The 22,379-nt window shown below is 48.3% G+C and overlaps 8 protein-coding genes across 8 annotated transcripts; 4 read left to right on the top strand and 4 right to left on the bottom strand.

The window, feature by feature from the left end:
- Positions 1–334: 334 nt before the first annotated feature.
- Positions 335–2,792, top strand: EURHEDRAFT_409761 (VPS9 domain-containing protein). Its single transcript, XM_040781181.1, has 2 exons — positions 335–708; positions 780–2,792. Exons 1-2 carry the CDS (start codon positions 362–364, stop codon positions 2,623–2,625), a joined length of 2,193 nt encoding a protein of 730 aa, XP_040641233.1. The 5' UTR covers positions 335–361; the 3' UTR covers positions 2,626–2,792.
- Positions 2,711–4,638, bottom strand: EURHEDRAFT_409760 (uncharacterized protein). Its single transcript, XM_040781180.1, has one exon. It carries the CDS (start codon positions 4,493–4,495, stop codon positions 3,002–3,004), a length of 1,494 nt encoding a protein of 497 aa, XP_040641232.1. The 5' UTR covers positions 4,496–4,638; the 3' UTR covers positions 2,711–3,001.
- A 125-nt stretch (positions 4,639–4,763) lies between these two features.
- EURHEDRAFT_384375 (NAD(P)-binding protein) lies at positions 4,764–5,734 on the bottom strand (the record flags this gene model as incomplete). The annotated part of the gene is made up of 2 exons (XM_040779614.1): positions 4,764–5,509; positions 5,589–5,734. 2 exons carry the CDS (start codon positions 5,732–5,734, stop codon positions 4,831–4,833), a joined length of 825 nt encoding a protein of 274 aa, XP_040641231.1. The 3' UTR covers positions 4,764–4,830.
- EURHEDRAFT_409758 (uncharacterized protein) lies at positions 5,690–7,549 on the bottom strand. Its single transcript, XM_040781179.1, has one exon. The coding sequence runs from the start codon at positions 7,279–7,281 to the stop codon at positions 5,965–5,967; it is 1,317 nt and encodes a 438-aa protein (XP_040641230.1). The 5' UTR covers positions 7,282–7,549; the 3' UTR covers positions 5,690–5,964.
- A 570-nt stretch (positions 7,550–8,119) lies between these two features.
- EURHEDRAFT_298165 (RING-H2 finger protein) lies at positions 8,120–11,189 on the top strand. The gene is made up of 4 exons (XM_040778260.1): positions 8,120–8,228; positions 8,337–10,558; positions 10,624–10,899; positions 10,962–11,189. Exons 2-4 carry the CDS (start codon positions 8,408–8,410, stop codon positions 11,067–11,069), a joined length of 2,535 nt encoding a protein of 844 aa, XP_040641229.1. The 5' UTR covers positions 8,120–8,228; positions 8,337–8,407; the 3' UTR covers positions 11,070–11,189.
- Positions 11,190–11,972: 783 nt separating this feature from the next.
- Positions 11,973–12,711, top strand: EURHEDRAFT_450191 (phosphoribosylglycinamide formyltransferase; the record flags this gene model as incomplete). Its single annotated transcript, XM_040783867.1, has 2 exons — positions 11,973–12,383; positions 12,466–12,711. The coding sequence occupies 2 exons, from the start codon at positions 11,973–11,975 to the stop codon at positions 12,709–12,711; spliced, it is 657 nt and encodes a 218-aa protein (XP_040641228.1).
- A 3,093-nt stretch (positions 12,712–15,804) lies between these two features.
- On the top strand, positions 15,805–17,975 carry EURHEDRAFT_450545 (Zn(II)2Cys6 transcription factor; the record flags this gene model as incomplete). Its single annotated transcript, XM_040783883.1, has 3 exons — positions 15,805–16,797; positions 16,855–17,651; positions 17,714–17,975. 3 exons carry the CDS (start codon positions 15,805–15,807, stop codon positions 17,973–17,975), a joined length of 2,052 nt encoding a protein of 683 aa, XP_040641227.1.
- A 437-nt stretch (positions 17,976–18,412) lies between these two features.
- On the bottom strand, positions 18,413–22,212 carry EURHEDRAFT_409755 (ATP-dependent 3'-5' DNA helicase). The gene has a single exon (XM_040781178.1). It carries the CDS (start codon positions 22,201–22,203, stop codon positions 18,583–18,585), a length of 3,621 nt encoding a protein of 1,206 aa, XP_040641226.1. The 5' UTR covers positions 22,204–22,212; the 3' UTR covers positions 18,413–18,582.
- Between the last annotated feature and the right edge of the window lie 167 nt (positions 22,213–22,379).

Genomic DNA, 22,379 nt, shown 5'->3' with positions numbered 1-22,379 from the left:
GACTTATCTATACGAAACCGAGTGGCACGTGTACACTATTCCTAAAATGGAAATCTACCCCATGAGCAGCAACTCCCCGCTCTGTGAGCAGAGTACCATCGTCACCCACGAGGACCAGCCGGTCTTGTCCATTCTGCCTTGGTTCTCCAGGCGTGCCACTGAATATGGCTACTTTTGACGAATAACAGGGCCCATCATCCAAACGAAAAATAAAATTAAAAAAGAAAACGCCGAACTATCTGGTCGCTTACTCCGAACGTACTCCCGATCCGCATGAGCCCATCAGCTGGACGTTAAGATTGTGACATCGCGGCCTAACACAAAATCATCACCCAAAAAAAAAAAAAACAAAAAAAAGATCATGCCTTCCAGTCCTTCCCAGCAGGATCCCGAGAAGCCTCGTTTACACACAGCTCAATCGTTTCCCAGAATGGACAGCTCAAACGCGAATTCTTTTGCTCGCACGAGAGCCCGGACGGTGCAGTCGATGGTCATTTCGGAGACCGTGAACCCTGAATCGCTTCCATTGTCACTGGCTGGAGATAATGAGGACCAAGATCCTGGTCCTGATATCTTTGAAAGGAGAAATTCTTCAGACTCGGGCACCGGAGATAACGGGCAACAAGGTGATGAGGAGTCTGTGCTCTCGAGCAATATACAGGATCAGCCAGAGGAGCTTCCAATTGAGCTGGCTAGTTTAACCGATCGGTATCATGGAGCTTCTCCCTTCACTATCATGTCGTGTGACATTTGTTGACTGTTCTTTCGCTGAATACTAGTTTCGTCGAATCCCTCTCGGCCAAGGTTCACTCGTCTCCCCCCACAATCGAAAGAGTAGCGGACTTGTTCCAGGAGTTCTATAGCCGTGCGGAATTACATATAGCTACTCATATCTCTGCCCTGGCATCACGTATCAATCGCGAACCCTCACCTCTCCCTCAGAATCCTCGGGGGAGCGCCCAGCACAAATCGAAGGATGCTGAGTCTACCTCCAGTCGTCAGATGTTAACAGCATCAGAGGTTGCGGAGAAAAGAAAGGCCCGGAAGTTCCTCTCTTACAAGCGTGTTGCTTTGGAGGAGGCGGTGGAACGGAGAGCGTGTGAGGCTGTTTATGACAAGATATGGAGACATAGAACTACTTTGGATGAAGTCCGAGATGAAAAACTGCGTTCCAAAACTGCAGCTCTGCTTTTGGTTGGAATTAATTTGAAGGACCTCGGGATCGACCTTGACATTAGCGCCATTGACGAAGACAAGCAAAAAGAAGCCAATGACTACATATATGTCGCTTGCGAACGTCTGGCAAAGATGAATGAAGAGAAATTTCCTCTTGGGAAGCTTCAACATCTCTCGTATGCACACAAGGCGATTGTGGATGCTTTGACAAAATTACTCCCCTCGTCATCCTCTGCTGATGAAATTTTGCCGACATTAATTTATACATTGATCACTTGTCCTCCCGAGGGAATCAGCGTCATAAGCAACCTCCTTTTTATACAACGCTTCCGATCTTTGAGTAAGATGGATGGCGAGACTGCATACTGCCTGACTAACCTTGAGGCTTCTATCACCTTTTTGGAAAATGTCGACCTTTCAGAACTGCGTGCAGACGAAATACAGAATGGACAGAGAAGGGCCGATTCAGTGCCTGCTGAATATTCCAGTCAAGATAATCCAACAAAAGAAGCCGCAACGTCTTCAATTTCTCCTGTTCCTGCTTCCCCAGAGCTTTCAAAGCCCAACGATAAGTGTGCTTCAGAGATATTACCCAAGTCTCAGCCACCAGCTTCAGTCCAACAAAGAGCCTTGAATAATTTGTTTCAGCCTCCATCAAGGATGCTCGGCGCCGCTAATGACGCCGTTCGCAACACTGCCGATCAGGGCTTAAAGAATATTGGTGCGTCATTGGATACCAGTTTCAATTTTCTTTTTGGACGACTCAAGGAAATGCAACCCGGGAGGGACGGAAACAGTCCAACATTGCCAAAAACGTTAGCAGAAGCTCGTCGCCTGGTTGCTTATCCAATCTCTGGGGACACTAAGACTCTGACTGAAGAAGATAATGCGAGCAAAGATTCTATTTCGACGGCTCGTCCGCCCCTGAGACACATACACTCAAAAGCAGAAGAGACGATTATAGGATTAGTTGGTGGACGCAGAATTCCACGCGATCAAAGCGCAGACAGCGCGAGAACCCAAGGAAGCTCCAAAAAGTCACTAGCCGCTGTAGGGTCAACAAGAGATGAGCCCTCACCAGGCACCTCCCAGTCTTCGATTATGTCACCTTCAACGCCCTTGGGCTCCGTGAGAAGCTTCAGCAACACTCTTAACCCACTCAACCACATCCCAGGCATGATTAGGAATTTTGGCCGCAGTGGTTCCGACCATCCTAGCGACGGGCAGACGCCACCAGCTTTGCCAGAGAATATTAAGATGCCACTAGCAGCGCAAGCATCGCACCCTTCTAGTAGCGGCGGTTCTCCTAAATTCGACCCACCGACCCAACGTTTTCTCGATATCCAGAATGCCAGCGAACTCACGATTGGTGATGTCTCGACGCTGCTCGAGGATTACAAGCGGTTGGCAAACATACTACTTAAGCAGAACACGAACGCCAATCATTAAGATCAGCAATTTTTCATTCTCTCTCTTTTCCACGGTTTTCTCGTAGACTTGATTAATTTCAAATTCTCATGAGTTCATAAATGATACATGCAACAGGGTATTCCTACAAACATCTAAGAAACAATATAAGAAAAACGGACAATTAGTAGAATAGAAAATCCGCCAGAAAATTCCAAGTCATTTCACATAATCATAACAACACATCGCCAGGTATCCCAGACGACGTAAAAGAAAAGTACAGACGCCACCTTCGTATAGATATGCTAAGACACGGCCGGGTTTTGGTTCGATCCAAACATATCCTATGACACAGACTGTATAGTGACAGGTGTTGTGAATTAGATAAGTCGTAGTTGTCATTACAAAAACATTTTTGTCAAAGGGTACGACCACGCAGAACCTCTGCCCCCCCAGTTCTCATAACTTCCATCTTGTCAGATAACTCGCGACCCTGTTCTTCGACCACTTCGTTTCTTCTTCTCAATTCAACCTCAAAGATAGCGGCTGTCTTGCGTCGTGCCTGGCGTAAGTCTTTCATTTTCGTGAGCATATCGGTGAATTGGTCGATCAATTCATCTCCGCATGATTCCCATTCGTCAATTGAGAGAGTCGAGAAGTAATTTCGACGGTCAAGGCCTGACATGTTTGCAAGCATAGGGAACTTGTCTTCCGGGGCCGTATCTGCTTCTGGAGCGGGTGTGGGTCGTGCAGGGGTGGTGCTAGGAGATCGATCAAACGGTTCGGACTGAAGCTCAGTAAAGGACTTCTGATATAAGACATCCGGTGGATAATCTGGTTCGAGGCTCCTTTTTTTGAAAGGAGTAGTGGGGTCGGAGCCAGAACGGCTGTGTCTCAAGAAGGGGTCTTGTAGCGTGTCGTCCTCGTCAAGAGCCACCACATTCGTTAAATCAAAAGCGGTCATTGACTGGCCATCAATACTGTCTCGGTTGTCACCGGTAAACAGATCTGCATCGTCACCGTTGTTCCGCTGGCGGAGGTCAATCACGCTTCCCCGCCTAGGCCGCGTTCGCGAGGAACCAACTCGACGTGTAGGGGATTTATCCAGCTGTTCGAGAAGCGAAGGCTTTGCTGGACTGAACCTGGTCCTGGGTGTCGTGGTCATACTGCGAGGAAGGGTAATCTTTCTGCTTCCGCCCACGGGCAGATCCTGTTTCTTGGACTCAGGAGCTGGTGGGGCTAGCACTGGGTGTTTTGTCTCTGGATAGAATTGGGTTGTTGGTTTGGGAGTTGTTCGTTTGCTAGCATTCCAGAAGTTCTCTAGGCGTTTGCTTAAAGGTTCCTCAGGTGCAGCACGATGCTTGTGAGAATAGTACCAATCATTAGGCTCGTCCCTTTCGTCATCCCCGGCAATAGAAGTCAACTGGCTTGCGTCGTCGTCAGCATCATCAGACTCAAATCCTGCTGATTTCATAGCCTTATCTCCCAAATTTTCGTACCAGTTAGATTGGTACGGACGACGTCCATGGCGAAATTGGTATAAAGGTCTTGTGTCCGTGTCTTGAGGCTGAGGGATATTTGTGATCTGAGTTGGCTGGGGCGGCTGGAGTTGAGGTAATTGGATAGGTTGAATTCGAAATTCCTCAGCATCGGCAATACTAGTTCCAGCAATAGTAGATTCATCAATCCCTTCCACATCTGTGTCAAATGTATCCCTTTGTTGAGCATCTTCTAGTTCTTGCGGTAGCCCAGACGTACCCACCCCCAAGGGAACAGGTGCCATCAGGTTTGTCGGAGGAACATTGACTTTGGCCTGCTCAGCTAAGAATTGTCTCGATTGGTCTGACGTCTCATTTGCGGCAGCGCGGTGTTGACCGGCTTCTTTGGAATGGATATAATCTCCGACCCCCATTATTTCTTGCGATATTTCGGAAGTCTTAAATTAGCGTAGACGAAAAGGAATTTTAGTGTGAACGTTGATCCCTCTTCATAAGCTTTAGAAGTCTCTGTCCATTATTGTAAGAACGTTCTTTTACGCCGTTCTGGTTGGGCGCTGATATCTGGTTGCTGCCAGATCGACGTTGAGTCGCGAGACGAATCGGTTTCCGACGCGAGCGAGCCACGAAATCACGTGCGAATTGAAATATATATAGAGGCAAATTGATGCATTTTAGGAAATAAGCGCATTCTTGTTTGTCTCTTTGAAATGTCTGATATAGTGACCGGAAAACAAACCAAGATATTTATTTAGCCAGACTGAATGAGCACCTTAATAGCGCCATGTGTTGGATCAGCGGCCGTCACAAACGCTTCTACAGCGTCTTCTAAGCAAAATTCATGGGTCACCAGCTTCTTCAGGTCGATCATGCCGCTTTCCAAAACCCGAATAGCCCTCGGCCACGTATTGACATATCTTTGCTGAAATTGCAGGTCGATCTTGCGAGCACTCATCCTCATAAAGAGAATTTCCAATTTATCTTTGCCCACCCCAATTACAAACACCTTCCCGCCAAACTTGACGCTATGTACTGCTGTGGCCAAGCTAGTCTCAATTCCGGTGCATTCCATGGCGATGGCAGTTTCAATCTCCTCACCCATCAATTCATCCACGTGCTCAGCACAGTCCTCCGGGCTCTGGTCCTGTCGTACCAAACAGGCCCTAACCCCAAGAACATACTCTTCGGCGAAGTTCAGCCTCGCCTCATTGATATCTGTTATAACAATTGGCCATGCCCCCGTAGTCCGACAAACCTGCAGCGTAATCAACCCGATAGGTCCAGCGCCACAAATAACCACCGGACCGCCAATGGTTACCCCTGCTCTCGTCACGCTAGTCAGCGCCACACTTAACGGCTCCAGTAACGCACCCTCATCAAAAGACAACCGGGGGCCGATGCCGCCATGCTTCCAGAAGTGGATGTCCGAACTAGTTTACTCAATATGTCAGGTGTGAAGGTCAACAGACGGAAAGTTTGAGAGATGGATTGTTATGGGATGTTTCTCACCCGCATATCCCACTGCTTTTGATGGCGATGGTCACCTCGCCCGGTTGGAGTGTCGAACCTGATGGAAAAGTACCGGATGTGGGCTCTGCATCAGCGACGTAGAGGCTGTGGGCGGAATCAATGTAGACACCACGGTTGATAGACATGTTATGGGAAGATAATGTGGTAAATATGCAAGAAATGAATGTCGTGAAGTTGGGCCATGCTAAATGCTCTACGGAGCACAATGGATATTTATATACTTGGAGCGAGTTGATTATGTAGCAGTACATAGTAGGTATCTGCGCTCGCATGAATCACTGAACTCGGTAACACATGTAGCTGTCGACTGCACGGCAAAGTTACCAAACTTGAAAGATTTCCATTCTCTGATAACTCAAGTGTAAGAGATTCCATCGTCGATATGAAGGTTTTCAAGGGTATGAGAAACCCCCCTACCGCGATGTTTTTCTTTCTCGAAGTACCCTACCGATTTCAGAATCTCCGCCTGTCTCTTTTCCATAGCAAGCCTCTGTTCTCGTCTCTCTTGGATGGACCCTGTAAAGTCATCAGAGGATATAGTGTCGACATCACTAAAGTTATAATGGTCATCTTCTGGTTGCGGTACACTCAAGACAAAAAGATCCGCAATCCACAGCGAAACCATACCCCTAAGTTCCAGTAGTTCGGGGGAATCCGAGTATGGAGGTGACACAATGATCTCATCCATACGAGCTGCAATCTGCTGTGCTTGTTCCAGTTCCTTTGCTCGTATCTCTGCAGCCATTTTCTGCTTCCTTTTGACGGAGCTGTGATGAGTCTTGAACCAGTCTTCATCATCTGACAATTCATCAGACGAGTTCTCAGCAAAACTCTGTTGCACCACATCTCGAGCGGCATTGCTCTCCTCTTGGACAACGTATATCCAAAGTCCAAAAATGGCGGGGTAGAAATGTAAGGCGCTTGTTGCGTCCGGTGCGACTTTTCGAAACGGGTATTGAATAATGAGCCTCTCGTAATACTGCTTCGCATCCTCAAACCCTTTCCTCGTAAAACAAAGCCCGGAAGCGTTCTTCGGTTTCAAAGACTCATCATCCACTGTTTCAGATGAAGACGTAAGATCTGATAACTGTCGTCCCCGCCGAAGTAGGATCTCAGCGCCGATACCCCACCTCCCTTCATTGCGTATATCAACGGGATTACCTCCGTATTCTTCACGGAGAATCAGAGCCCAAGCCCTTCCCGCACGTAGATAATCTCGTTGGAGAAGGCAACGGTGGAGAATGGCCGAGAGCACGGCAAAATGCTGCAACCGAAGATTCCCCTGATGAGCAGCGGACTGTGGCGGATAGATGGGAGGCGACAATTTCGACAAGCCCTTCAGTATATCACCTTTGGTTTCCCGACGATTTGATGAGTCTTTTGGTGCTGCATGTGGAAAATGCCCACCTGGAAGCTCTTGGTCAAAAGGGAGACCTGCGATGCGATATTGATGGGCCTCATTGGGCGATAGAATCAAGGACGATGTCACTGGGGTAAAATCTGAGGCGGCATCAGTTGTTTCGCCACCAGCATCTTCGGTCTCATTTCCCCAATCATCGAAATGCCTCTTGCGCTTCTTACGCTCATATTGAGCTACGCGCACGGTAGGAGGTTGTTGCCAGGGCGGAAGCGGCAAGGAAAAAGCCGATGCTGAAGGCACAGAAAAAGCCATGAATGCCTTGGTGGTCAAGAAGCCAGTCTCTCAACCTTCAGCGATATAGATCCTGTATCCATGAAGAACAGGGCTTCTTTTCCTTTAGTTTCTCGTAATAATAATCATAAAATGTCTTTCGGATCTGTTGTTTGCGTAATTAAAGGTAGACAACCGATGCCACATTTGAGAATTTTAGCAAAGGAAGCTCCAGATTAGACAGAAAAGCTATCCCAGCCAGGGAACACATCCAACTTTTTTCTATCAAAAAATCCCGTGACTGTCCAGTATCGGCATAATCACGTGCAAGTAAATCGTGCAGCCGCCGGAAACGCAGAAGCGCAATTGCCGCCAACCGGAAAATCATCCACAGCGAAGCACCGAGCGGCCGGCCGAAGGCGAGAGGCTCCGTTATCATTCACGTCGCTCTCGTCAACTGGTTGATCCATTATCTGTCATTCAACGCCTCGGGCTCATCGCCTTTCCTCGATTCTCTCTTTTCACGTCTCTTTTGTTGGACTATTGGACCACCCACAGTCGTTTCCTGCAGTGTGTTTCTTTAAATAGAGACATTTACCGCGGGTTTGGTTGTTGTCGTGGGGTTTCATCAATCATAATCCGCCGGCCTGCAAGCAACGACTCGTTTGCTGTCGACTACAGCATCCTTGGCCCCAATTAATCCGTTTGACCTTTTCGATAATTGCATTTAGCACCTATCGCAATCTGGTGTTTATTTCTTTTCTTTTTAATATTTGTCAACATCGTGTATTAGACAACTCGAACTTTCCCTCGCTCACACCTTTTGACTCAATATCCAAACCGGTCGGTCCTAAGAACATCCGGGTTACTTTCGCTGGAATACTGGGGTCTTTGTATCACTTAGTTGACTTTTCTAATGGTGCGTCTTTGTTTATAATCTTGCCTTCCTTTTCAAGCGCCTGCTTTCAATACTCACCTCCTAAGTGCGGGTATGGGTGCCGACCACTGCTTCCTTCACTTTTATTTGCTTTCCACCATCTCCTTCCCATTTAACTTGCTTTCGCATCAAACTGACCTTTATTCTATTCCTATCACAGCTACCTACTTTTCCATGGACGTAGGCGCTTTTTGAAGCCCCATCCACGTCCCCGGCTCCCACGTTGTTACTATGGGACAGTCTTCGTCTACGCAAAGAGACCATCGCCGCATCAGCCTTTCAGATCACTTACTTTTTCGAACAGCACGTGGACGGGAGAATAGACATGAAGCCATGAGCGACGGGCGACATTCCGAGCAAACTGGGGAAGCCGGTCCCCCTTCAAGGACGGATATACCTTATGAAAATATCCAAACTGCTCCTTCAGCTCAACTAGGGGAAGTCGCGGAGCTACCGGGACAGTCTACTTTTTCAGACAGTTGGCGAACCAGTCATTTGGGAAACACACATGAAGAAAATGGATCGGCTTTTGACCTTGGTCATCAACAGGACTACCAAGATTATCGCTCTGCACCCTTCGCCCGTATGACCGTGAGGAGGCAGTCCACCATGTCAAGACTAGGCTCCAGAATCTTGCCAAATTCAGTTATTCGCGGATTGCTAAGCAGTGAGGAAGAGACACCTGCAGAGGGGCACGCTCATCGACATGGCGTTTCAAGATCTTCACCGAGGAGCGAAGTGGCTCATAATAGCAGTCGCTTTAGCCCCTTCAGTTCCTTGAGCTCTAGAGGCATCAATAGGCGGCGTTCACTTCGAGCGCCTTATTTCATCCCACGGAGTGATCCAACTCTGGCTCCAGATGCGTCTGCGCCTCCAGCTTACCCCGACCCTGCATCCGAACGTGCTCGAGAGTCGAACAGAGGACCCTGGCGTCGAAGTGCTCGACTTCATCGTGTTCGACGCTCGTTATCCAACCCACTATCTCATATGTTCGGCCATCCATCAACGGGCATATTGTCCCCTAACACAGAGGGTGCAGTGCGCTCTCCTTCCCTTATTGATGACCCTTATCCTCTCTTCCCTCCTTCGACAGAGTTGGATAACCGCATGGATTTTGATGAGCCCCATGAGCCCCATGAATTGGATTCGGTTGAACCGGCAGTACGGAGCACTCGTCCAGACTCTCCTGCATCTAGTCAATCTGCACAAGGAGTGACAAGTGCACGGCAAATTCCTAGTTTCTTGCGGGCGCAGCCTTCCCGGGTCTTGCGACGAGAAGAACAAATGCCCATGTCGCGAGTCTTGCAACTAGCTGCCGCTGCGATTGCAGCCCAACTCTCTGGATCAACTAGCCCGGTGCTCCCGAATATCCAGGCTCTCGGTAATGATGGATTAAATGGCTCATTGGAGAACTTCATTCAAAGTCTCCACAATGCCACGTCTACACAAGCAAACCCTGGTGGTGGTGCGCCAGATACTGCCGGAGAAAGTGGACCTTCGCCTCCACTTAATTTCTTGCGGGTGTTCCGATTTGCTAACTCCGATCCTGCAAGGGCCTCTGACGCTACGAACCGGACCTCAACAAGTTCGGATAATGCCAATCACCAAGCGGACGGAATGGATGTTGACAACCAAACGGAGGGAACTGAAGCTGAAGGACGTACAGTTACCCTGGTTGTTGTAGGTGTCAGGTTGGTTCCGGCGAGCAACGGTCCCGGCAGTGATCAACCCAACCCAGGACATGATCTCGATGCGTTGCTCCGAATGCCGTTTTTGTCGCCAGGAATACGAAACCCAGACGGTGGCTCGAACCGCCCTGATGGAGCGTCGAGATTGTTCCCCAACCGTCTATCAAGGGGACCGGGACCGAGCGGACTATCTACGAATGATGATACAATACATCAACCAGGATCTTCGAACGTTCCTCACAGACTCTCCGATGCAGGCACTAGTAGCCCTCTTTCTTCGCTCCCTAATTCTTCGCCAGCGAGCCCACCTGGCCCTCATCCTCCACCTTCGACACCTGCTGAGCCAGGTTTGTCGACGTCGGCGTCTGGTGCTTCAACACCGAGTCGCAGACCATCTTCCACATCGGCTATGTCGCCGAGTGCTTTGCCGCAAGTTCACGAAAACCAGTCAATACAACCTTCGGTTGAGTCGACTGAGGGGCACGCTCCGTTGAACACTGCTCGTCAACGGCGCAGGAGTGATTCTGAATATGCCCGCCACCGTGGCCTCGGTGCTGGTTCTAATAGACGAAACGGTGTCGTGGAGCCCGATAACGCAACTCCGCCAGTAGGTAGAAGCTGGCTAATCTATGTTGTGGGGGCAAACGTTTCAGAGAATAACCTGGCGTTTGCGACCCCGAGTCTTTTTACCGACGTAAGACCTTGTCCTATAAAGCATAAACATCTCCTTGCTAGGGATACGGCTAACCTGGCACTCAGAATCCGACTTATGAGGACATGATCTTGCTGTCATCGCTGTTAGGGCCGGCAAAGCCACCGGTTGCCACACAGGAAGATGTTAGCACAGCTGGCGGGCTGTTCCGTCTTGTAGAATACGCTGGTTCCTTGGTCGCCGAGGCTGTGGATGGCGCGGGCAACATTCAGATTCCTGAAGGTGACCGTTGTCTGATATGCCTCAGCGATTACGAAGCAGCGGAAGAACTCAGGCAGTTAACTAAGTGCCAACATGTCTTCCACAGGGATTGCATTGATCAGGTGCGTATAGAACGACAGAATCAATGTTGGTTTCCATAGCAAAGCTGACTTCTTTTGATAAGTGGCTCACAACTGGACGCAATTCCTGCCCGCTATGTAGGGGCGAAGGTGTGACCGAAACGCAGAATACGAATCCGGCCCAGGGCCCAGCGACGTCGGGTGAAGTATAACATAATCAGGCTGAACATCTTATTTGGGAAACTTTATCGACACTTTATCTTCGTCCCAGTATTAGCATGAAGCGCTTATTTAATAGCATAGGTAACGAATCTTCTCTCTAGTTTTCTTTATTGCTTACATATTTACATTGGATGCATTGGGGCCATGTGTTTCTTTTTCTCTTTATGTTTTTCGTGTTGTTTCAGCGCCATGAGTTCAAGCGAGGTCATACATTAGGGGCAATGGCGAAATGGATCTGATGTTACTCGGACATTTTCTACGGCGACTGGCATGCGAGCAGCAAAACTTGGGCTTCTGCACTGATCTCTGTCTCTCGCCGTTGGAAGATTTTGTAGCCGTTCCCCGTCTGGATTGGTGTTATTCTTTTTGGTCAATCATTGGCTTGATGCGATGGAATACGATTGCAGCAAGGCTGGCTCTTGCTTGGAATGCTGGCGTTATTGTTTTCGACTTTTTGCTATCTTGTCTCTTTGGTGTCTTGCGCTCCAGTTTCGTTCGCTAGCTTATGTGGTTATGTAGTTCGGAAAGCATATCACGCTGTTCATATTTGAAAGTGATTATACCTATCTACTTCATACCTGTACAGTGGAAACTGAGCGGAGAGGAAGACCGCCCGCAGGCACATCTCCGCCCCTCCATCCACTGTGATGACTCAGCAGGAACCGTTTTCGACCCCGCGCTGTTTCTCTTCGTCGCGCAACGACTAGAAGGACCAGGTTGTCAACATTCAATTGACGTTTTCTTGACTTGCCTATAACCTCGCGCGCCAATTGCATATTTCTTTCTAGGAATTTCGCGATCCAGAAATTCACCAAATACACGCAAACCAGCTGAAGGCGGGGCCGAAAATTTCACGTTTTTCATCTTCCGATAAAATCGAATACATCCACGATATGATTTCGCCGATTCGTCTCACGGTTCTCATATCCGGTAGTGGATCGAATTTACAAGCAGTAATCGATAAGACCAACGCGGGGCAGCTGCCCACCAAGATCGTCCGAGTCATTTCGAATCGCAAAGACGCATTTGGACTTGAACGGGCGAAACGAGCCGACATTCCAATTGCCTACCACAATCTCGTCAAGTACAAGAAGCAACACCCAGCCACTCCGGAAGGCGTCCAGGTAGCGCGGGAGGAATACGATGCGGAACTGGCGAGGCTGGTCCTCCAGGATGCTCCGGATCTAGTCGTTTGTCTGGGATTCATGCATGTGTTGTCGCCCAACTTTCTGGGGCCGCTTGAGGAAGTGAAATTGAAAATTATTAACTTGCATCCGGCTTTACCGGGGGCGTTTAATGGAACTGTAAGTTGCTGCGTTCTTTTCTCACGTGTTTTCTGCATATCCCATTTATAGAGTTGCTGACAATGCTTTTTGGATATTATAGCATGCGATTGAACGTGCCCATGCCGCATGGCTCGAGGGCAAGATCGATAAGACTGGAGTGATGATCCACAATGTCATTTCGGAGGTTGACATGGGCAAGCCAATTCTGGTCCGAGAGATCCCATTCGTCAAGGGTGCTGATGAAGACCTCGACATGTTCGAGACGAAGGTGCATGAGATTGAATGGGGAACAGTTGTTGAGGGAATCCAGCTTGCCATTGAGGAGCTGAAGGGTGGGAAACAATGAATGTGCCACGGTTCCAGAGATGGGGAAATTACTTGCAAATACCGTGTTGATGATTTATGATTAAATACATACGTTTCATGCTGTGCATATATGGAACTATAGAGATACCATGATCATTGTTGCATCTTAGGTTTGGTTACAGCGCATCAATTGAATTAATCCTGTTGGAGAACATCAAGGAAATGTACACTGAGGAGACAAGCATAACCGACAGCTAGGAATGATGAGGACCATAGGCCGCATTGAGTGAGACTCAATTACTGGAAGTTTTCGCTATATTTCGATTAACACAGTTTCTATTGGAGAAGTTTCTATTATGAATCACCCTGGTCGTTTATAAGCAATGTTAAGCTTTCCATCCGTATGGATTGGATGCACCGTTTCAACTCAAAAATGCTTCCTATCAGAGATGTCGTCCCGTATTCCCTTCGAAAAAGCATTTCCCCTATTCTAATCTAAATTGCTCACTATTCTCTATTGGTATTATCTGACCAATAGCTGGGGGTGCTGCTAGCCAATGATTCCTGTCCATTATTACCTCATTATGGTAAACAGTAAGAATACGAGGCTTTCGGGATTCCATTGTTTTGGTCCCCTGTTCTTCAGGCCCAGAAGCTAATAGAGGACGATAGTACAAAAATACGTACCGTGCTTGCGGGTCCCCGTTCCAGCTAGGAGAGTTCAGATCTATCTTTTTTGATCGTTTCCCGATAGTGAACGGGGCATACGATCAGGAGTCGAGTGTGCTCTATATTATTCGGTGATGCAGGCTCATAATGGCAATCAACGGCTATCGCAATAATACTAGTGCGCACTCCACGAGCACGAGAACGATATCCAAACCCCGCCTAACAATAATAGCACTAAATGTGCTAAATGAACTAAATGAATTGAGTCGTGAAGGTCCTTACTGAGTACGTGATCAGGACTCATGCTTCACCATGTTCGGGATCCACTATGGATGAACGTTTCGGCAATTTTAACTATTCTGGACTACTCCCTGCAGCGTGCCAATTTTAGCTCTTACCATAACAGGGGCACGGCCCAAAACATGACATGGTTCAACGGCCAGAAAAGCTTCCAACTCTGGTACAGACGGACAGTTGAAACCTGATCAACGGATGCATACCCCGTACATAGTACGTACGTGTATCCGTATACGGGCCTTGGCTTATCCCTTTCCCGGGATTAACACTGGGTACCGGTTCCCTTTCCCGGGGACAGTGGTCAACACAAATTAATGATATTTTTGCATATTATTGCATAACGGAGGAACTCGGTGGCACGGACCTCTGGGAAGCATTTGCACATGACAATGAAGTCGACTCCTCGGTACTATCTCCAGTCGCCCGGCCCACTGTTATTCCAGACCGGTGCCCTCCGTACCCCCGTACTCTGGGTATAATATTCCACTAGTATGTACAGAGTTCTTCTACACTACTACTATGTACAGACATAGTACTAGTAGTTATACTACTCTGTACGTACAATCTGGGTACGGAATATAACCGCGGCTATTGGACGGAGAATGGCGAACGGAATCGGGGAGACGGATTATTCCATGTGCTATCCGGAATTGAAGGATGAGCTGCCTCTTAACCTAACGGGCTAGCCTGGCAGATCGGCCAACCATGGTGGGCTAGTCGCCGGTTGACTGTTTCAGCCTCGTTAGCACCCAGGAGATGATCAGAGCCTACCCAAGTCCGGGGTTACGCATAGAGAGGTACGTATCCCTGTATGGAGTACTTTGTACAGCACGCGTCATACTGACCATGTAGACTTGGTACGATGGCTTTTCCCTCCCCTTATCATAATTGTCAATTGCCTTCCTCATCATGAGTTCTGTCAGTCACATGGTCGATAAAGATCTTTATTATGGAGCGAGTATCCACTTTCTCCGGGATTCATTACCGTGTGCGGCTAATGTGTGGAGAGAGAATTAGCCTAGGATCGGACATGTCGAACTGTTTAGCATTAAGATCATCGCCATAGGGGCGATTTCATCTTGGCTTTGCGACTGTCCTTGTTGGTCTAAAATCTTGCACTGGAACTCCTGATGAGCAAATCAATCTATTTTGAGTGTCAGCTGCCATGTCTGGAACCTATGAAGTAATGGTCGATATGCCGCGGTGGCTCTGGCTTTGACGCTATGTTCTCTTTGTATTCTGCAAGTATCGTGGAAAAACGAGTCCTCCGGAGTAGTACGGATACATTTCGGAGCTTCGGAACAGACGCAGGTCCCTAGTTTTGTACATGGTTATACCCTACTACTACAGGGGTACTATATATATGTATTTTTCTATTTTGAGATCTGATAAAAGGAGACAGGCTTTCAGCCGTTGTGTCGCATATATGATGTTGGAAAAGAAAAAAGCGAAGTAACAAAAAAAAAAAAAAAAAAAAAAAAAACAAGGAACTGGCTACTCCAGGGGGGGGGGGCAGCAGCGTCATTACTGCGGTATGGAGTATAGAATTATAGAATAGTAACAACCCTTAAGCCAATTGATAATAAGCTATGCGTACACTGTACACGTACATTGTTAATAGTTTGAAAAAAGCAAGCATTTATTGTGTCCTCTGAGGAGAAAGTACTCTGATAGTGGGTGGTCCCCGATCTGGTAAAAAGGAAGTAACCGTAGTAGCAGCAGCAGCAGCAGCAGTAGTAGCAGTAGGTACTATTGCTTATTACTACTATCTTCGCTCCATCTCCCCCACATATTCTGTCACTTCCTCTGACTTCCGGAGTACACTTGCCTTCTCTTCTCTGTCTGTCAATATACACGATATACACTCGTTTCTTTTTCTGTCAACTTTCTCCTTTTATCCTTCTCTTTCCACGTTCTTTTTTTTTAGGGTCTCGAGTAGTTCTTCCCTTTGAATGATGTTCACCTGGTGGTCCCTCTCCTGCTGACATTCTGTCAAGCGTGGAGCCGCGTGAGCTGTCTGTTCCGGATTCCTCCCAGCTTATTTGACTTTTAGCTCTCAACCTCCCTTTGCGTTTTAGATGCAATTCGACTGGTTTCGAAGAAAATGGCAAATCCTTATACCCCGCCTCAAGCCTCCGTGATGAGCTATCCACAAAGTCAAAGTCAAATGCAACTACAACAGGGCCCAACTCAATTCCCCGCGTACTCGATCCTCGGCCCAAGTCAATACCCCGAGAGTGTAGCCTTCTGGCACACTCCCTCGCCCGTCCCTCCATTCATCTCCTCGACGCAGAACCAGCAGAAATCCCTACAGCCGGGCACAGAACACAAGAAGCATAGACGAACAAGAAGTGGCTGTTTTACCTGTCGATCTAGGCGTATCAAATGTGACGAAGCACGTCCGGTTTGTGACAGATGCAGGAAAGGGAATCGAGACTGTGTCTATCCATCGGCCTCCGGCTCGACCTCGAGATCTAATGTCCGCTCCCGATCCAAGTCCAAAGGACCTAGTTCCCGCTCGCAGGGAACTGACTCTCCCGGCCAGGTGGAACATGATGATGGACGCACCCTAAATCCAATAGCAGACAACGAGGAGGATGAGGAGCAGAGTCCTGAGTCTGGAGTCCAACTGTCCCCCGCGATGGGCACAGCTAGATCCTTACCAGTTCTTCCTAAAAGGCACGACAGTTCCCAGTCTCCAACGAAGAGCTATCTACAGTCAATTGAGCACGCAAGCAGCTCCCCCTCTATTGAAGCATCATCGAGATTCGAGACAATGAGCACACGATCGGGTAGTACGGGTCTACCTCCACAGGAGCTTGTTGGATCTCCAGGGACTGCTCATCTAGCAGAAGATTTGCGGTTTTACCTTATCTTCCACCAGGAAGTGTTGACGTTCCGGCACTACCTTCTGCGACATCCGTGTGACCGCTTCGTACACCAAACAATAACTGAACTCGCCCTGAAATACGAACCTCTCCTCTATGCGGTCGTCGGTTTTGCTGCGTATCATCATTGCGTCCAGAGTGGTAACGGAAAGCTTTGCACATTTCTCAAATATTACAATAAAGCATTGACTCTATTGCGCGAGTCCTTGAGCTCCGGGGAGAAGCACACTGAGGCAACGCTGGTTACTGTCCTGGTCCTTACTACGTTTGAGGTATGAATCAAAAGCCTTTTTTTTTTCTGTTTCTCTACATACTCATAGGTTTTGCAGGAATTGTCAGGCGACTGGGTGAACCTTATTAGCCACCACCAAGCTGCGCATGCTTTGATGAGCGAACTATTGACTCCCCAATCTATAAACCATACTGAAATGCACTCTTATATCTTCTTATGGTACTCCCGTTTTGACTTGGTGGCTGGCATTCTGGCTGGAAACGAAGCCGTTCTCGGGCGCGACTGGTACATTTCTAAAGAACAATATGACGGAGAACAAGCCGCACTGTATCCACACGACGCACAGAAGCAGATCGATTTTGCCATTTCTATCAACCGCCGGTTTGGGTTGGATATGGCGTCCTTGTACGCCAAGCTGTCTCGAGGCATCGTATCGATCGACGAATTCATTGTCCAAAACCAAACCCTTTCTCAAACATTGGAGCGCATGAAAGACATTCTTATTGCACTCGAAGCCCCCGAGCATACTGTCCAGTCCTTCCCCAACAAACAGCCTCTAACCGATGATGACCCCTTCGATCCCTATATTCCAGGTAGCTTGTTTACAGGTCCGCTATGGCGCGTTAATTTTGCATGGATCGACTACCTTTCCACCAGAACCATGTTCGAGTATCAGTCATTTCTCACTTTACAACAACCACCCATGCCCAAACTGGAACGCTTGGCTCTGGAACAATGTCGATTGTTAGAGACGATTGATCGGTGGCCCGAGAAAGAAAACGGGTATTTCTTTGCTTTCAACAACTGTCTAGGGATCGCGAGCATGCTTCTGCCCAAGGACGAAAAACATATAATGTGGTGTAGGAAGAAGCTTGTCAAAATGGAGCAGAACGGGTGAGTCTCTTCCTAATAAGAAAGCTGAGTTTCATATACTAACTCTTCATTTCCAACTTTAGATGCGTCTCCGCTCCTCGATATCGAATAGGCATGGCAGAGCTTTGGCAGAAACCCGAACTCAACCACTGGTGGCTCCCAAATGACGAAGGATACCCCGATATCGTACGCGAAGTACGTGCACTGACGGAAGAACGGACGAACAACCCGCAAGACGACTTTCGAGAAAGCGTTCGCGATATGAAGACACTATTTTGGAAGATTACATTGGACGACAGTGAGAGTGATAGGAGTTCGCCATCTACGCTGGCTAGTGGGACATGAGCTCTCTTGAGTTTCGCATACTGGATTTGATCCGACATAGTCACGCTTGGCATAGATACTTGTCTTCCACCTTTGTCCAGCTGGGAAGGCCCAATCCATGGTTATCAAGGTCGCATCTCTACCTGGACCCCAACCGAATCTTTGGTGTTTGAAAGTTTTGAGATGACTCCGCTTTGAAACTGGAGATTCCAGTATAAAACCAGGGGGTTATCACTAGATGTCGGCTCTATTAACCCACAAAAAGCCATTGTCAATGGCTTCTTTTTTGGAGAAGGCTTACAGGATTATTACTCGCCTTTTTCTCTCGACCACTCCCATCTGTATAAGTCGGTCATTAACCATAGAGGTCCTGGACTTTGCATCTACTGTACGATATGCATAACCACGATAGACGACTGGAGGCGTCAATGGTAGGACGTTGCATTGTGGAGGTTACTTGGAAAAGTTACACAGATACGGAAGCTCTCTTTGAACCAATTTGCATCTGCATTTGGTGATATCGATGTACATAGAACCGGTCATTTAGTCAATACCCTGTACAGAAATCGCAACCACGACATAGTGTCATATCGGGCTGAGGCGAACACGACCTCAAACCAACGAAATGTCACAAAGGAGGCGAGTATCCCCTCTTCCATGGAATCTTCTGTGCCTCAACGACTGTTTCCAACCCACCTGCCAATTCCCCGCCAACACCACTACTACCACCATCAACCCCCTCATCTTCGAAATATTTCTCCCCCCAAGGCAAGGCATCAACATCAACTTCCAAACCCAACAAGCACCTCAGTACCACACTGGCACCCGCTTTGCTCATAACAACGTTCATCTCCTTGCAGCGCTCGTCGCAGACGCACTCAATACAGCCTTGGGGCGTGATACAATGACATGATTCAATTCGGGATATGGCACGGCGTATGAGAACGTCGATGAACTCGAGGGCTTTACCAGCTATCCCAGAACCGCAGAATCCACCTTTCGCATCGTAAAAGGTAAGACGAGCAGGGCGTTTTCGGGATGGCGGTTGGAGGTCTCTGGTTTTTTGAGTTCGTGGTCGATGAGCGTTGATGTTGGCATTGCCAGTAGGGGTCTCATTGGCGAGCTTAAGGTTCTTCCCTAGCTCTTTCTTGGCTACCTTGCATTCTGTGCGGACGTCGCCTGGAGACGAGATGACGAAGGTAGGGAGTAAAGAGAGCACGGCGTGTTCGGCGGCGTGAATCGCAGCGGCGATATTCAGACGTCTGGAGTCGAGAATGTCGAGGGCCCGTTTGGGAACGTCGAGCCAAATACCTTTGGTGACGATGTCGATGGGTGGGTTGTCGACTGCTACTGCATCGAGAATCCGGCCGCGTTTGTCAATTTTGAAATAGCCGTATACGACGGCGTGGATTTGAACAGAGCCGTAGTAGACATGGGAAGGTGGTGATGAAGATGAAGAAGAGGGGCCCTTGTCACTAGTTAAGCGCATTGCTTCCGTCTCGATTGGATCGATATCGGTGTAATCCCGCTGCATCGTGGTCCAGTCCACATGGACACGGACGACGCGAGCGAATCGTCTGTCCGTGTTGAGTTCTTGGACCAGGTACGTTTGGCCTTGGTGTAGGAAGATGCCACCTTCGTATATTGTAAAAAATGCCCGCGACGCTTCAACTTCTTCCAGAACCACGTTCCTCGCGTGAGTCGTGTCTATAACAGCAAAGTGCTGGTCCTCTGTATCCCGGATAGAGACGTACCGGGAGGGCTGCGGCCTGAATCGCTCATGACAATGGTAGAATCCAAACTCATCTTTGACCAGTCTAGTAGCTGCCAATGATGGAAGTTTCTCTCCAAAGTAGACGCTGTCCTGATTTGGTTGGATGGGCATCTCGAACGCTGCGCATTGGACGTGTCCTTCCAGGATAAGCTCATTTGCAAGATCGATTTGCAACTCGCAATTCGGTTTCGTGAATAGCTCACTGGGGTTCTTCATGTAGTACTGGTCTGTTGGGTATTTGTCGCCAACCAGCACTGAAAGTGAATCCTTATTCCTGCGTCCGGCTCGACCACTTTGCTGGCGCAGGTTAGAGATCGAATATGGGAAACCAAGGGTGATAACGGCATCGAGAGAGCCAATATCAACGCCCAGTTCGAGAGCGTTCGTCGCAACGATGCCCATCAGCTGGCCTTCGAACATTTCTTTTTCGATTCTTCTCCGGTCTTGTGGGCTGTAGCCGCCTCGATATCCCATTACTAGTTTACTGATTTCGGGGCGCTCAAGGTTATGGAATTCGTTCCTCACAGCCTGGAGAAGGATCTCACACAATCTCCTGACCCGACAAAACGCAATGACCCTGACGCCTCGTGCGATTAGTTGGCAGAAAAGCTTCGCAGTCTCCGCAACGCAATCTCCACGCCCTGATGTCGGATCTCCTGGATCCTTGAAGGGTGTGTTCCAACATAAGAACTCCTTGCGGCCGGAGGGTGAACCGTCGAAATCTATCAATTTCACATCGTCAATGCCAAAAACGGCCTTCATGTGTTCTTCAGGGTTTGCGACGGTTGCCGAGCAAGAGATGAATTTGACATTCTGGTTACCCACAGCAGCACAAAGCCTGCGTAACCGTCGAATGATAAGTGCAACGTGCGAGCCAAATAGGCCATTATAGACATGCAATTCGTCTACTACGACGAATTTGAGATTTTGCAGAAACGTGCGCCACGCACTTTCCCGAGATAGAATCGTAATATGCAACATATCAGGATTGGTGAAGATGATACGTGCTTCCTCGCGGATCAGGTTGCGATCTTCCATGGGTGTATCTCCATCGAATGTTTCCACAACGGTTTCCTGTAAACCATCCATGTACTGTAGCAGGTCTTTCAAACTACGTCTTTGGTCCTGCGCTAGAGCCTTGGTCGGGAATATATACATTCCTCTGCTATTATGATCTTTCTCAAGCTCGTGCAGCATGGGAACTTGGTATATCAATGACTTCCCAGAGTTCGTGGACGTAGCAACGATGACATTGTGACCTTCATGCAGATGGTTGATTGCTTCGGCCTGGTGTGAATAAAACTGCGTAATACCCTTGGTGTTATATAGGGCATCGACCATATTCTGGGTAAGCTGGAACAATAAATTACCATAGACAGATGGCTGAGCATCGAAGGCCCTGTGACCATCTGGGACAATCTGGGCAGAGTACCAATCTAGTTCTCGAATCTCTTCGATGATCTCAGCTATGGATTTTCGTTCCCTCGGAATCTCGCGTGGCAGTTGTGGCTTTGACGATGCCAAAATAGCAGCGGGAGTATCAACACCACTATCAGGAGGCGATGGAACCATCATATCCTTCTTGTGCTCCAATTGCTCGACTGGCTCCAAACCCTCATCCTCGCATTCAACCAGGAACGCATCAACAGCATCTGAAAATTTCGTATTCCGTTTCTCAATCAACTTTAGCATCTGCTTCTGGCTGTAGAGCGGCATTCTCAGATCTTCTTCCTTCGTCTTTCTCCGCACCGGCTGAGTCTCCCGCTTCAAATCGCCATCGAGGAATTCAAAAAACAGGACTTCCATTATCCCTTCAGCATCTGTCCCTTCCCCTCCATCTGTCCCCATCCAGTTGTTTTGGCTCATACTCCCATCCTCGAACCCCCTCAGCTTGTAATCAAGCATCTCATTCTCCCCAACAGCCATAACCTTCAACCTCGCCTCATCCACATACTCCAACCTCATAGCCCTAGGTAAAAGGGCTTTCATCCTCGCGATATCTTCCACTGTCAGTTCGCTTTTTCCACCCAACTGCGCCTGGACCGCATTCTTAATGTTATTAAACGTAGTGGCGAAATGCTTCCGCGTGCAGCAGAACGTGTACACAAGATTCAAGGCGCGATGCGTCCGTGCAAGGTCTTTGAATTCATCAGGCCATGGAGCTGATGGCGTTCTTTTGGAAGAGGCTTTTGGTTTTCTGGGCTGGCGAGGCGCACGGCTTGTTTTGGTGCTGTTGCTGTCGGTGCCTTTGTTGTTGGTTTGTGTGAATGGAGATAGTTCTGTAGATCTTGCTCTTCTAGTATTAAATTTATTATTCAATGCTTCACTTGGCTCATATTGAGGCTCTGCATTGCTGTCGGTTGCAGTTTGCTCTGCCGTGGATGGCGAAGCGCTGTTCTGAAGATCACTGATATCGACTGTTCTTTTGCGCTTGAGCACAGCCTGTGAGGCAAAATTCGACATGGAGCCAGCCATATCGTTGCCTCATCACGATAATTGTTATAACCGATAGGTTCGAAAGGGAGGTTCAGCTTTCTTGAAAGAAACGCCCCGAGACGCGAAATCACGTGCACCAAAATTCAATGATTGCCCAAAGTGGTATAGCGCGGTATAACTTGAAATAATTACGATGAAGCGAACATCCAAATGAA

This window comes from Aspergillus ruber, assembly GCF_000600275.1.
Source record: "Aspergillus ruber CBS 135680 unplaced genomic scaffold scaffold00005, whole genome shotgun sequence".
Taxonomy (NCBI): Eukaryota; Fungi; Ascomycota; class Eurotiomycetes; order Eurotiales; family Aspergillaceae; genus Aspergillus; species Aspergillus ruber.
The sequence above is the reverse complement of the archived record's forward strand: the minus strand, read 5'-3'. Positions and strand labels throughout refer to the sequence as shown.

Bases quoted from the DNA above. Each gene is read 5' to 3' on its own strand.
- EURHEDRAFT_298165 (XM_040778260.1), top strand. From the start codon at position 8,408: ATGGGACAGTCTTCGTCTACGCAAAGAGACCATCGCCGCATCAGCCTT. The intron at 10,559-10,623 runs GTAAGACCTTGT...CCTGGCACTCAG, and splicing joins CCCCGAGTCTTTTTACCGAC to AATCCGACTTATGAGGACAT. The intron at 10,900-10,961 runs GTGCGTATAGAA...TCTTTTGATAAG, and splicing joins ACAGGGATTGCATTGATCAG to TGGCTCACAACTGGACGCAA.
- EURHEDRAFT_409761 (XM_040781181.1), top strand. From the start codon at position 362: ATGCCTTCCAGTCCTTCCCAGCAGGATCCCGAGAAGCCTCGTTTACAC. The intron at 709-779 runs GTATCATGGAGC...GCTGAATACTAG, and splicing joins CTGGCTAGTTTAACCGATCG to TTTCGTCGAATCCCTCTCGG.
- EURHEDRAFT_409755 (XM_040781178.1), bottom strand. From the start codon at position 22,203: ATGGCTGGCTCCATGTCGAATTTTGCCTCACAGGCTGTGCTCAAGCGC.
- EURHEDRAFT_409758 (XM_040781179.1), bottom strand. From the start codon at position 7,281: ATGGCTTTTTCTGTGCCTTCAGCATCGGCTTTTTCCTTGCCGCTTCCG.
- EURHEDRAFT_409760 (XM_040781180.1), bottom strand. From the start codon at position 4,495: ATGGGGGTCGGAGATTATATCCATTCCAAAGAAGCCGGTCAACACCGC.